Genomic DNA, 15,025 nt, shown 5'->3' with positions numbered 1-15,025 from the left:
TTAAGGATGAATTACTTGTATTTCAAGATGCATCGCTTGTATTTTAAGATGCTTGTATCTTAAGATGTATTGCTTGTATTTTATGATGAATCTCTTGTATTTTGTGATGAATCCCCAGTATTTTAGGATGAATTACCAGTATTTAAGGATGAATTACTTGTATTTCAAGGTGAATCGCTTATATTTTAAGATTAATCACTTATATTTTAAGATATAATCACTTACATTTTATTGTGAATCACTTGTTGTTTTCCTCATTTCTTTGGATAAAAGTGTCTGCTAAATGTACAAATAAATCCTTGAATAGAGCAAAATAGAATATTAGTGACACCGGCATCAGTGACTGACAATAAAAACCATGCTTTTTACTCTTCACACTATTTATTCATACAAACTTGCATTAACCAGAATTGAGACTCTTAAAGGGATAGCTCACCCAAAAATGAAAATTTTGTCATTTACTCACCATCAAGTTGCTCCAAACCTGTATAAGTTTCTTTCTTCTGCTCAACATAAAATGAGATATTTTGAAGAATGCTGGTAAACCAAACAGTTTACGGTACCCATTGACTTACATTGTATTTTTTTTTTCTCACTAGGGACCAACAACTTTTTAGTTACTAACATTCTTCAAAATATCTTTCTATGATCCACAGAAACTCATACAGGTTTGGAACAACTTCAGTGTGAGTAAATTATACATTTTTTGGACGATCTAGTTTTTAATATCTATTTATCAAGACGCCTGTCTTAATTGAAACAACGGCACCTGTAAAATAAATGCAGAATTCAAAACACGTCACCGCAAAGGAAATGCAAATACATGAATACTGTATATGTGGACATTAGCATGTCCTTAAATGAGTCGGGGGTCAAAAAGAACAGCGAATGAAAGAGAGGCGTGAGGCTCTGACTGTTATGCCTCTTCCTGTGTGGTTGAGCACCACGTGGTTGGCAGTGGGGTTAAATACGAGCACTTCTCCTGTTTTAGGCCCATTTCTACTTGGGCTGGAGAGGAAGACGCCTGAAGAACTCTGCTAAGACCACTGGAGAAGAAGAAAGAGGCAAATATGGCACTACTGGTCTTGATCTACAGAGGTATGGATGTAATTGAGCCATAAAATACAAGCTCTGATGGGTAACGTATGGTTATCGTTATACTGGGATGCACAGGAAACAGGAAGCAATTTATTTAGTATTTTTTTACTTTACTTTTTTTTGTCATCAATGCACATAACGATATACGACTTTATGTATTAATGTTCTGCATAAATATTTTACGTTTTTCACTGTAACATTTGTGAGCAAATGGTTATGTCGGACTCTCCATTGATGCATGTACAAAAAAAAAAAAAATGAAATTCAGATAGATTTTTGGAATGCAATAGATTGTCAATTGTATTTCGCTATTATTTTTTAACTGACAATACGAAGAACAATTTTTAAAAGTAATGTATACGCACCAGTTCCTGTTCAACAAAAGTGCTAAAAAAAATGCAATTTTTCTATTATTGTAGTTTCTTTTTTTCCAACACAAAACAACAGCAAAAACAAAAAAATGTGAGCATTTTAAAAAGAAATATCTGTAATAAAATGCTCATCTTCTTTTGAAAGAAAAAGCTTAATCATGTTAATCAAAATGGCTGCCGTCTGATGTGAGGAAGACGTTTGTGTCGCCACCGCCAGCATTTGCGAATGACGCATTATTCTTTCATAAAAGCAGTATTTTAATCAACTTGTTTTCAAAAATGGCTGTATAAACTTCAACATAATTCAACTAAATGCATGTTGCAGTATATTTGTCATACATAATGTGCCTAATAATTTAGTTTAATGAATTATTAATTGAAAACATTTCTGTTTTGCATGTCGTTTGTTCAAATAGCAATCAATCAAACTCAGTTTCCTCAAACATTAAGAGTTTCAAGTCTGTATAGAGTTTGGGTGCGGTTCAAGAGCTGTGCAGAAGTGGAAATGTGTGTGTGTGTTTATGTGAAGGAGGAGTTGGAGATCTCCAGCGTTTCTCCAGAGGAGACGTGGACACCTGGACATTGGGATGTACAGTGCAGTCATCCATAAAGTAGAAAGCACTACTAAACCCCTCGCCACAGTGTAGTGTTTCCTACTTTATGGATGAGTGTACTGTTGGCTGCTGGGAAACTTCACACCGCTCGACACAGAACGACAGGAAGGAGAGAAAAGAGGAACTGGCTTGGTTTCGTAAAGCCGTGCACGTCTCATAGTGTCAATGCTCATCCACGTGAGACGGCGGCATGCTTACAGAAACTAAAGCCAGTTTTCTCTGATTGCTGTTGCTGTAAAATCATTGAAAATGTCTTGTATGATGCATGTCAACTTCAATAAAACAGAAACAAATAAAACACATTTGTCTTTGCGTCAAGGTCATTATTGATAACGAAAACTGAAACTATAATTAAAAAAAAGAAAATTGTTACCTGAAATAAAAGAAAAACTTTTATTTAACATAAAAGCATGTTTGTTTCTTGAAGCAAAATTGATGGTTGATGATATTTTTTTTGTTTTTTTTTTTAAATTTTTTTTTTTTTTTTTTTATTTTTTGTTTTTCTAAAATATTTTTTTTTTTTATTTTTTTTTTTAACTTGACGTACTAAAAGAACTAAAACTACAATTGAAAAATAAATAAATTAAATAATAAAAACCATACAGACATACATAAAAATCCCCCAAAACTACAACAAAATGACAAAAACTTTACTAAACATTTCAACTGAAATAAAAATGGCTCAAAAATGAATACAAACGATATCTATAATATTTATAATAATATATTAAAATATATAATATTATGCTAAAATCTGAATGATACTCCATCACAACAGAAACTCATTTTATGTGAAAATATACTTTATTTCTGTAAAAAGTACATATTGCAACAAGTCTTGTCATTCACATCAAGTAAATCACTACGACTTTCCCCACAAAGCAAGAAGCCTGTGTGACTATCCAAAAACATGGTTTCGGCATGCACAAAAGAAACCCGAAAAATAATTTACCAAAAGAAGCCGTATTTACAGGTGAGTTTCCAAAAAATGCATTATAAAAATGTACAAAAAACATCCTTCAGGACAGACATTAGAATAGAGTCTCGTTCTAGCTGTATGAAAATATCATACCTCAAATCACAAAAATACACCGAGCTCAACAAAGCTACGTGCAACTACTACAACACATAAATAGAATAAATAAGGCCGAGTATAGATGGAAACCCATCATGCATGCAGTCATTACAAACACAGCTGTAGTAAACTTGAAGTTAAGACTAAAGAGGTCTTATAAGGCTAGTTTTTTTTTATTATGGCCTAGGATATGAAGTTATGATGGTAAGATCTGCGGCCTGTGCGTTCCTCAGCTTCACCGTGGCAGGAATCACAGCATGCTTCTGGATTATATAGTGCAGCGAGGGGAAAATCACCTGACTAGTTGATATTAAGGGGCTGTACAGCGCATCACTACCCATAAAATGATCAAGGATGCTTGTTTGATGACACTTGCAATTTACAATAATGCTAAAGCACAACTTTCTTTGTATATTCTGTTCTGCCAGTTCGAGAAACAGTCGAAACTTTCACCTACTTCCTGACTGTGAGGGCATTTGGGCTCTAGCTCCGCCCCTGTAAACGCCTGGCGTTCTGTGATTGGTCGCTGTGGTGACGTGCAGAGCACCTCAACCTTTGGCAAGATTGTGTGGTTTGGACAGTCTCGCCTGAGAAGAGCAAGAGCTGACTTAAGACGCGAAACTGATCAGCGATTCGACCTGAGAAATGATTTCACGTGAGCAAGAACCAGCGGATGGCGCCAGAAAAACAAACGCATTATACTGCAATGTAAAGTCAAAGGGTGTGTGGTGTTACGCTCACAAGCTGTGTCTGTATTACGATGCTCCTAAAACGGAGGAAAAGAAATTAGGAACTAAGCAAGAAGAGTGAAGACAGAGCTCATGCAGAAAGAAGTCAATGTTTCTCTGTTTCATGAATTCTTAATGTCGCTATTGTAAAGTGAGTTCCAGGTCAATGAGTTTGAGAAAAGGCATGGCAGAACTAAATACGAAGTTCATTACGAACAATAAAAGCTTCAGTGCATCATCAGATGCACAATATATTACATTTACAGAGAACGATCAACATTTTCCGGTTCGAAATGCTGTTTTAGCATGCAAACAACATAAATCATAAAGTTGAAAATGATAATAAATATGTATTGTTGCTGTGGGTTTTTTGCGCAAATGCAAGCATAATCTTTAATTAGGGGAAAAAACACATAAGAATGTAACTGATTGCCTAAATGAGTACAGAGGTATTGAAGCCCCTTTCCACAATAAAAAAAAATAATAATTGCAACTTTTTATCTCAAAATTCTAATCTTTTTTTCTCAGAAATGCGTGATATAAATTCGTAATTCAGACTTTCTCACTTTCTCTCTATCTCACAATTCTGAGAAAAGAAGTCAGAATTGGGAGAGAAAAAGTCAGAACTGCGAGATAAACATGCAATTACAAGGGAAAAAGTCAGAATTGTTTAAAAAAAAAAATCACTTTGTGAGTTTACAGTATATGTCACAATTCTGATGTTATTCCTTGCAATTTCTAATTGACATACTGCAATTCTGACTTAATACCTTAAAATTGCAAGGAAAAAAACTCAAAATTGTAAGATGTAAACGCAGTTGTGATGTCACAATTCCCTTTTTTTTATTCAGTGTCAGAAACAGGCTTCCACACAGTAGTGTGTAGAATATAATAAAACCCTATTTTCAGTAGAATACAACAACATTACTGATTAAATAATCTGAAAGTGCAGAAAATATTGTGATATAGATAATAAAAAAGCTTTCGGTCAGTCGGTGATAATTGAGATTTTCTCCAGTAAAGCGTATGAATGAATATGTAACGATTTGAGTTCAGCTCAGTCTGTACTGGTTTAACTAACTGGTTTGTATTACTCGAGCTTTAACACAACACAGGTGAAGGGACACAGCTCTGCAGTCTTGGACCCTACTTGTAGTGCAAAATATTTCTGTAGCGACAAAAAAATAGTTTTGTCACACTCCTTCGCTTTATTTTAATATCATTTAAATATCATGTCAACATATTTCCTTTAAGTGTGCTTTGTCTTTTAGTGGATGATGTTTGTGACACTAGCAGACGGTTATTCATGTCTAGATGCTGTTATATTGAAGTTAAGCGTTTATTTAGAATATTTTGCTATCTTTTTACTCTTCAAATGAGTATTTTATAGCTTTTAAACAGGCATGAGCTCTAGTCACAGCTTTAATGGGTTCAAACCCATTTCCCTACTTGCACAAGTATTGCGATTATTAGCTTTTTTGAAAAGAAGGAACAGTCTGACAGACGAAAGCGCTGGTAAATCGGCATCATTATGGCAAAAATCAGAGAATGAGACAGATTCTCCTATCGGACGGACACGACACACAAGAAAAAGTGCAATCTGCAGATCTTCACGCTCACAGTTATTCTTTCTTGCTGGAGCCCAGCTTTCTGAAGAGCTTCCTGCCCTTGGAGAAGAAACCTTTCTTCTTCTTCTCGGGCAGAGAGGTGTCGGGGAACGGAGGGGTCGTGGGTGGAGATGAGCTCAGGGTCGGTTTCTGATCTGAGTCCGGCTCGGGGTTTGGTCCTGGCTGAGCCGGTGGATTTGGGTCTAGCTGAGAGGAGCTCAAGGGATCAAGATGCTCAGACGATTCTGTCTGGCTCACCTGGGAGAAAACCAGAGGAAAGATGAGGCTAGGCAGGTAATTGAGATTTTAATGCTATGTCTGTAATTTTTTACAAAATAAAATAAAATAAAATATTTAAATAATTAAAAGAACACAAGCTGTTTAAATGTACATATGATAAAAATTCTAAAACTGTTTCTGGCAAGTTCTTATATTAAAAAAGTCCAGTCCTCAAGAGAGCTAAGAGACAGAGCTAGCTTTCAACCAACTGCATAATAGTTGTATAAAATAAAATAAAATAAAATAATAAAATAAAATAAAATAAAATAAAATAAAATAAAATAAAATAAAATAAAATAAAATAAAATAAAATAAAATAAAATAAAATAAAATAAAATTACTTAAATGATGTAAGATGAAGGAGATTTAATACTGTATGTATGAAATGGCATCGTGGGAATACAAATTAGCAGAAGAAAAAATACAGCAGCAGTCCCAAGTCTGAGCATCTGACTTTATGATCACAAAATGCTTCATCTTAAATTACAAAACCAACTTATGAGGCGTGGCTTTCACCATGAGTTTAAAGAGATAGTTCACCTAAAAATAAAAATCCTGTTAAAGCACTAAAAGGACTAACTGGTAATAAATAAAAATTAAGACAAAAGCTACAACTGAAATAATAAATGAAACCTAAAAAATAATAAAAATAGTAATGATGATGATGATAAAAAATAAAAATGACAGAAGCATGTCAAATTATTAGAACTAAAACTAGAAAATAAAATGAAACCTGAAAATATGGTTAAAAAAAGGTAATTCAAAATATTAATACAATTATAATAGTATATAAATAATACAAAAATAACACTGGTCTCTAACCCTGACAAAAACAAAACAAAACAAAACAAGGGTGAACTATCTCTTTAAATGAAAAATTATTATGTGAAAATTCTGGAGTAATTTGCTGGGTTTTGATTGAATCTCTAAAACTTTACAGACTTCTTTAGAGATTTTCTTTGTTATTCTGAGCTTGACAACTTAAACTGAACACTAAAACCTCACAGGAGAAAGCCACAAGTTTTGAGAACGCTTTTGGGTACGCTAACCCTTTAAAGCATGTGTACTGATTCTAGAATTCATCTTCAGACTCTCAGTGCAATGTTCAGAGCCATTATATCTAGAGACGCTAGAGAGGGTTTGCTGCAGGTCTATGAAACACTTACGGTCACTGTTTAAAGTGAACACCTCTCCTGTGCTTCTGAAAGCCATGCAAAAATAAAAACAAACACACATAAGACGACATGCAGAACAAAAGACAGCTGGACAAACTAATGCTGTTAATCTGTGATGGACAGAACAGAATGGAAAATACATGCAATGATCAACATTAATGCATGCAATAAACACACACACACACACACACACGTACCTGTGAATCCCTGCGGCTCTCCGTCACCGTGTGCTCCGTCTGCGCAGCATCTTCTTCTGTCTCTGGAAAAGCTTGCAGGAAGTTGGACGGTACGAGGCCTTTGTGTCCATTGAGATCCCCCTGAAAACAACACAGACCCATCATGCACTGCTGCTTTGCTCAGTCATTCAGTGTTCATGACCGTACACAGGATTTAGAAATACAAGAGACAAAAACTGAGAGGTTCTGGGATATATTTTTATTCCCCTGATCCACATATGTGCATTTGCCCTCCATTTAATAACAATAGCTTAGATAACAATAGCTTTAAAACTAGTCTTTTTCAAAAGTAAACAAGAAAAATGTTATGAAAAATCTAATATAATAATAATGGGTTTGGAATGACAACATTTGAATAGGTAAGTAATACATTTTTTATTTTTAGGTGAACTATCACTTTAAATTCTGAGCACAGAGCAGCCATTGACATCACTATAAAAAGGACGCAGACACATGGGGGTTTCTTGTCAAATTAAAGGAATAATGAAGTCATCTGTAAATATTTTTATTTTTTAAGGGTTTTTTACAGTGATTTTCTCTAAGTGACTTTTGCATGCACACAAGAAACTTTTTTGTGCCTTCGAGAAACTATTCACATGCACATGGGAATTTTTTGCATGCTTACGCATAACAATTTCTAGTTTTATTTAACCTGTTTCTTTGTGCATCACTGCCATCTTACTATGAATAAAGTGATCGCATGGATGCACATGAATTAACAGAGATCTACTTACTCAAAATTTGGCTTTCCTTATGATAGTACCTCTTAAACAAGGCCTAATGTCCAATTTAGCACATCCTCTAATATCACAAGAGGTGGCTCAGTGTGCATTGTCCTACTGTATATGCAAAGTTTAATGGTTTCTCGTACACACATAAACGTCTGTATATATACTTTTTTTTCAAAGGTCCTCAAGGCTATGTCATACGGTGCTAAAAATATCATGAGAAGAAACCAAAAACATTTTGCATAATTAAAAGTGCACCTTGAATCCATTCAGTCGTGTTTGACAATCACTAAACAGCTAACAAGAAAACACTTCATGTGTGATAAACTTATTTTCGTTGAACTAAATGTGGACAAAAGTCTGGAAATGCAAATATTTGTCCATACTCTTCCAGACTTGGAAATGATTCAATCAAATTCCATACTTTTCCAAACCGCGTAGGAACCCTGTAATGTGTTATTTTGTAGTTACTTCACAAAATGTAATCTGATTGCGTTACTAGTAAAGCGTTAGCCCCAACACTGGCTCTGACAGTTCTGCTCAGATCTCTACAGCATCAAAATACAGTTATTATTACATAATTACTTCACAATTTTTATTATTCACCTTGCAAATAACTTCAATGGTAGCACGGCCACAAATGTGTCATTGCACAAAACTCCTATTTATTATAAATATACTAACAGACAGACAGAGGAACAGGCATGAAAGTGAAACTCACATAGTAGAAGCCGTCATCGTCCATGTCACCGAACACATAGATGACGTCGCCCGCGCTGAAGGTCAGTTCAGCCTGAACAAACAGTACATTAAACTCTCATGCTTTAGACTGTTTACTAGTATAAGGAGCTTTTTTGTCATGGTAATAATGTCACCTCTATGTCTGCATTGGGAGAGCTCTCTCTCGGGTCGTAGTCAAAGATGGCCACCATCCTGCAAGGTCTGGAGCTTCCCATCGGACCAGCGGAGCGACTGAGGTCTGCAAGTCAAACACAACGGCTTAACGAGCGTCTTTAAAGATGCACTGGGTGAAAATGACACAGAAAGTGACAGAAATGCCAGAAAATGCATACGTATCTGAAATCAAACATTTGATATATTTGTGAAGTCTGTGTTATGGGTTTATCGGGTGATGATTTGGTGCCTCTGCAGACACTGCAGAGCTTGAATATGAAGAAAACGCTCTCAATGACCTCAAAACATGAAATGACAATTATATCTAAATCTGCTGTGATGGTTGACAGTAAAAACTACTTCAGATGTATTCTAGCATTTTATGCATTATTTACATCCATGTTAATATTTACAGATTTTATGAACTTGAGTATTTCAACTAATTGATTTGATTGAAATATTTGTTTGATGTGAAATTATATGGTTAGAAAAACAATCAATTTATGCATTATTGTATAATGTTAGACCACAATACATAACGGTTATCGGTTTCAGGTCAACAAGTGTCATGGCAGAGGAATAGTTTGAAACCAATTTAGCTGAGGAAGTTAATTAAACAGTTAATTAATTGGTTGATGTGTGTACAGTAGCAGCAGGAGTGTCAGAGAATGAAACTCAATCTATCAGGCTCAGTCTATCTCTGTCAAGAATGCATGTCAATTATTTTTGCATTTGTGTTAAAAGACTTCATGCATGATAAACACTGAGCAGAAGAAAAAGGCACTCTTCAAGAGAAATCACATGCAAAGTGAAGCAAATCACAGAAGACATGAGCTCAGCTGTCCGATGAGAGACTGAAAGATCATTAGTGGTTAGTTCAGAGATGAGGGCGAGTGGTTGAGGTTTTCATTGTTAAAGCATGCAGCGCCGCATCAGCAAATTAAGATTGTGTTTAAACTTTAGTTAAATTGCAGCTGGAAACATGAGAGAGACCCGCAGGACGGGACAGGAGGAGCTCAAACCTTGACTGGAGGAGTCCATAGCGGACGTGTCGTCCAACACCGCAGCTGACTCCACTGGAAAAGGACAGAAGTGGGCGGGGAGGGAAGGGTTAGACACAATCTGATTGGCTGCCTGACCTTGATTGACACTCGGGCTCATGGGGAAAAATACAAATCAAACTAAACAAAACCAAATAAAACCAAACAAAATAAGCCACAGCGCTTTGAGGATATGAGTGGTTATGAGCCTCAAAAACACACACACACACACACACACACACACACACACACACACACACACACACACACACACACACACTTCAGGCAGTCAGCTTCAGAGAGGTGGTGAGTTGACCAAAGGGGGCTGTGAGCCCAAACATTAGAAAACACTTATTTAAAGAAATCATTCCAGGTTTAATATAAATTTAAGTTTGACAGCATTTGTGACACTGTCACTTAATACAAAAATATGTTGATATACACTACCGGTCAAAAGTTTGGAATCAGAACGATTTTTAATGTTTTTTTTTTTACAAGAGTTTATTCTGCTCATCAAGGCTGAATTTATTTGATCAAAAATACAGGAAAAAAAATGCAATATTGTGAAATATTATTATGATGTAAAATAACGTTTTTATATTTTAATATACATTAAAATGTAATTAATTCCTCTGATGCGGAGCTGTATTTTCAGCATCATTACTGCAGTCTTCAGTGTCACATGATCCTTCAGAAATCATTCTAATATACTGATTCATTATCAGTGTTGTGCTGCTTAATATTTTTTGGAACCTGTGATAATTTTTTTTTCAGGATTCTTTGATGAATAAATCAATGAATCATGCACAATAAGACCAGGAACATTTATTTGGTAAAAAAGGTTCATTTTAATTATTCTGACTGTGGTTCAAAACTAAACCAATGAGATGAAGAACATCTAATGTTCGTGTCCCCCTTTGATCAGAGCTCCTGATGCAGAAGCAGAAAGCTGATGGGAGTGAATTCAGCAAACCAAACGCAGGGGAAATCTCGGAGAGCAGGAGGAGACAGCGAGCGCTGACACACACCTTTCTTGGAGCGTCTAGGTTTCGGCGGTGCAGCGGGACGGCGTGGAAGCTGTGCATGTAAGCGGGCGTCTTTATGAAATTTAAACAGGATACGAGGGGGAAAAAAAGACAAGTAGCAGACAAGAATGAATGAGAAGCCAAAAGAAAAGCAAAACCTCACAAAACAAGCATCAAGCTGAAAACAAGAATAAGAATAAGCATTAGCATCAGCAATGAGGCACCGCAGTGAGAAAGAAAGAGATGAACCACCACTGCAGCAAAGCATTCTGGGAAACAAGATCCACTGTCGCTCTTTGAACTGCTTACAGTGACCACAAAAACACACATCACAACAACACCACTTTGGCACTTATGTAAAACCGGCAAAGCTTTGTGATCTGAAATGAAACTGCAGACTGTGAAACACAAACCAATGAAAGCTTGTTTCTGTCATGGGTTAAAAAAAAAATAATAATAATTGTGACTTTTTTCTCACAATTTAGACTTTTCTCTCATAATGCTAAAAAAAAGAAAGAATCATGAGACATAAACAAGATGCAATAGCAAGAAAGAAAAAAGTCAGAATTTTGAGATAAAAATGCGATAGATAAACAGAACGGTGAGATAAATTTGCAATTTGCTAAAAAATCTCAGAATTTTGAGAGAAAAAAATTAAAAATTTCTGAGATATAAACTTGCAATAGCAAGGAAAAAGAACAGAACAGAAATCTGAATTCAAAACTCTTGCCTCATTTTGTTGTCGTTTTTAAGGTATTTAAAGAGGAGATATTTTATATTTCTTTTTATCACTCCATAAATCATACAATACTGTCAAAAGCCAGAAAAACATACACTGTCACCATGTTTTTATAAAAAAGATCTTATGTTATATAAATCAGGTGAATAATATATGAACAAATCCCCTGTAAATACCTTAGTAGATAGATAAGAATAAAACCGTACAGTTTGGTGTATGCATGTGCTGCTGAAGTGGAGCAAAAAATACAGCCTATAAAGATATGTATTGTAACTGAAATCTGCATACCTAAATAGATAAGGTGTAAAAAACCTCAATGTGTATTTTGGATTTTTTCTTTCCACAAGTCTGAAAGAAGTCATGTTATGGAACCAAAATCTCAAAAAGCAATGGTATTACCTTTAGCGTCTTGCCTTAAATGAGAGAAAGACTACTACATGTATATTAATAGATTACAAAAAAGCACCACATATCACCACCATCTCTTTAAGAACTTAAAGGCAAACCCAAGTTCCTCAAAGTTGTTAGCCTGAAGCCTATTTTAAAGCTCGTGTCTACAAGCGTGATTCCAGCTATGCTGAAATATCAGCTGCGGCTGGATTTTTGTGGCTTTTTCTTTGAACGATTACAGGGAGTTCAGAGATTTTTATTTTTGAAAAATAAATGCTGAAAATATGACCTTAAATAAATGTCAAGTCCGACTACAGCTCTGCTCCAAACCCTAGTCAGCTGTCTATCTAGACAGCACTTTAAGATCCTGATGTGAAGCCAAGCAGTGACATTATGCTAATGCTTTTTAATGATTACAGCTGATCTCAATAGAGTTTAATGCTAGTATATGCTCAGGAATCAAATAAGAACTACACACACAAATATTTTGTGAAACATGTTACTGTATATGTTGGTGTGAAAGCTGACACTGAGGTGTAGATGTGCGAGTCTGACGCATGCACTGATGAACGCACCTATCTTTTCCAATGACGCCTCTGTGGAGAGGAAGCCCTGCATCAGGAGCTGGTCTCTGGTCTCCTCATCATCAACCTGGATCTCTGAAACCATATTACACGGCACATAGCCACGACGGCCACCCGCCTCACCCCGGAAGAAACCATCTGCATCTTTGTCCCCATAAACCTGCAGAGAAGAAACACAGCAATCAACTTTCTACAGGAACTTTATTAAGTTCTGAAATCATTATGAACAGCAAAGTGATGTATGATTGGTATTATTTGCTATCTATAATGACAGCAATAAGGTTTTGTGGGCATATTTATTTATGGATGAATATTTGATTTATTTATGTTAGTTTTGTTTGTTTTTTTTATTTTTTTTTTACGTTTTAATGTGTATAAAACTGATCTTCAGGCTTTTGAAGAACGTTTATTTCTACATCTCTCAATTATCATTGTATTGTGCTGCATTATATGTTTAGATCATTTAAATCTCATCTTACTAAAACATATTATTGGATTATTAGAGTGATGACTGATGTTTATACAATTTTATGTAAGTATCTACTATACTGTTACAAAGATCTCATTCAGTTACAATACATGCATCAGAATATCATACTTTTTGGCCATACAAATATCAGCATCTGCACCAAATTGCATATTTCTGCTTAGTTTGGGAATAAAACTGAACTGTTTGTCCTCAGACTATCAGACTATATGAGCCATAAAAGCTGAATGCATCAAACATGACACAAAACATAAAACATACAGTATATGCAAACTTAATATAAATTGTTCCATGTCTATTGTTGACTATTATTTCCTATGGTGTGATTTATAGGGTTAAGAGTCATACCTTGATAATCTGGCCTTCTTTGAAGGGAAGCTCTTCTTCAGCAGCGTCAGGATTGGGGGACATGACTGAAGGATCATATGGGAAGAGGGCAACAAATACCCTCACCTCATTTTCCCCAGATGCTCTGGGCTCTGCAACACCAAAGAGCAAACACAAACTTGTCAAGAAATGATTTCATAGGATATATCATGAAACTAACACATTGGTGGGTGATCTGGACATGTCATGCCTGTATCACATTTTAAAAAGCTGAAGTTGGAACTGTGCAAAGTTTTGTTACATTTAATGCGACGTTCCATGATGAATGTGAAATGTTACAATCAGTAAACTAATGTTTGTGGTCTCCCCCGCCTGAAAAGCATAATGGTGCGGCCCAGGCGTGTCCTTAAGTGAGGTAATCATACTAAAACCTCCTGATCCTAAGCCGCCATGAGCGGCTACAGAAACGTGCGCTCATGAGTCATCTGTACAGAGCGAGAAAGACAGGAAGAAAGAAAGACATACAAATGTCTTTTTAGATAACAAAAAAACTTTGGTGAATTTCAATAATGTTGTCATGGAAGAGAATAAAACTAAACAATATAAACAAAGATCAATATTATATTTAATAAAACCAACCCACTTCTGGTTCTCAATGTTGATTGGTCAAGCTAATATATCCCATAATGTGTTAAAAATCACCATGTCTCACAATTAAGCAACTGTGCTGAGCAATCGATTACTATATGAACTGATAAAAATGCATCACTTTAAGTCAGAAATGGATAAAAGTGTCTACTAAATAAGTCAATGCAACTGCACAGATGAAGTTACATGTGTAAATAAATGGAAAGCAAACACAAATGCTCCAAAACACTGTCCATAATTTTCCTGTGCTATTTATTGGACATGCATGAAAGATAACTGCTGTTCTGTATACTGCAGTCTGAAAGCAACACTCAAACATCTGTCAGGGTCATCAGGTCAAAGGTCAGCACTCTGAAGCCATCAAGGATCAATTTCCTGTTTCTAGATGGGTTGGATGATGACTATAGTGTAAAACAGAGATGTACAGTATAATCAGTGGTGCTAATAGGTGTCTGTCATGTTTGTGTTAAGCTCCCGCAGTGAGATGTGCTCATCTCATTAGTGAGGATCAAGACCATCTGTAGCAACAATCAAGGGCAGAGCAAAGAAAAGAGGACATTCAACTATCTCTGTGGGTCATATCTGAGGGCAAATATAAAGAAAAAGGAGCTACCTTTGGGAAAACCACCTTGCCCCCAAAGACAAAAACGATTAAAAAATATACTAAATACTTTTTTAATTGTAAAAGTGCTAGTCTACAAAGTGTGGGTATTCTGGGATGTGGTCAAATGTTGTGCATTTCTGTGGTTACTTTATAATACTTTATATTACTTGACTGTCCATAAATGCAAATCTATGGGCTTTCAGTTAAATAAATTTTATGTCTGATCACTTAGAAAAGTAACAGCACTCCTCAACAAGCCAGTTCTGAATATATTACATGCCAAACTTTAATACATTGTGTTACAGGTTTGATCATATAACTAACTCTTAGAATAAGCAGTGTAACCCTGATTAGTTTTATTTAAGCATGACAGAAG

General features: G+C 35.5%; 1 protein-coding gene and 1 long non-coding RNA gene across 13 annotated transcripts in view; one reads left to right on the top strand and one right to left on the bottom strand.

Moving 5' to 3' along the window:
- Nucleotides 1-1,010: 1,010 nt before the first annotated feature.
- LOC122137320 lies at nt 1,011-2,385 on the top strand. The gene is made up of 2 exons (XR_006154771.1): nt 1,011-1,098; nt 1,999-2,385. It is a non-coding gene; the product is annotated as an uncharacterized LOC122137320 (long non-coding RNA).
- Nucleotides 2,386-2,864: 479 nt separating this feature from the next.
- The window catches only part of LOC109084798 (peripheral-type benzodiazepine receptor-associated protein 1), a 108,242-nt gene continuing 96,081 nt past the window's right edge, over nt 2,865-15,025 (bottom strand). For 8 of the 12 annotated variants that reach the window (XM_042723270.1, XM_042723267.1, XM_042723266.1 and 5 more), the window contains 8 exons: nt 13,419-13,549; nt 12,575-12,743; nt 10,874-10,942; nt 9,828-9,881; nt 8,787-8,890; nt 8,633-8,704; nt 7,145-7,264; nt 2,865-5,751 (listed from right to left, as the gene is read on the bottom strand). In XM_042723270.1, coding sequence (XP_042579204.1) covers nt 5,509-5,751; nt 7,145-7,264; nt 8,633-8,704; nt 8,787-8,890; nt 9,828-9,881; nt 10,874-10,942; nt 12,575-12,743; nt 13,419-13,549 — 962 coding nt within the window. In that variant the 3' untranslated portion in view covers nt 2,865-5,508. Of the gene's footprint in view, nt 5,752-6,938; nt 6,974-7,144; nt 7,265-8,632; nt 8,705-8,786; nt 8,891-9,827; nt 9,882-10,873; nt 10,943-12,574; nt 12,744-13,418; nt 13,550-15,025 lie in introns of all 12 variants that reach the window. The other 4 variants (XM_042723273.1, XM_042723278.1, XM_042723274.1 and 1 more) reach the window with 3 other exon arrangements.

This window comes from Cyprinus carpio, chromosome B5, assembly GCF_018340385.1.
Source record: "Cyprinus carpio isolate SPL01 chromosome B5, ASM1834038v1, whole genome shotgun sequence".
Lineage (NCBI taxonomy): Eukaryota > Metazoa > Chordata > Actinopteri > Cypriniformes > Cyprinidae > Cyprinus > Cyprinus carpio.
Note: the sequence above shows the minus strand (reverse complement) of the source record. Positions and strands in the feature narration are given on the sequence as shown.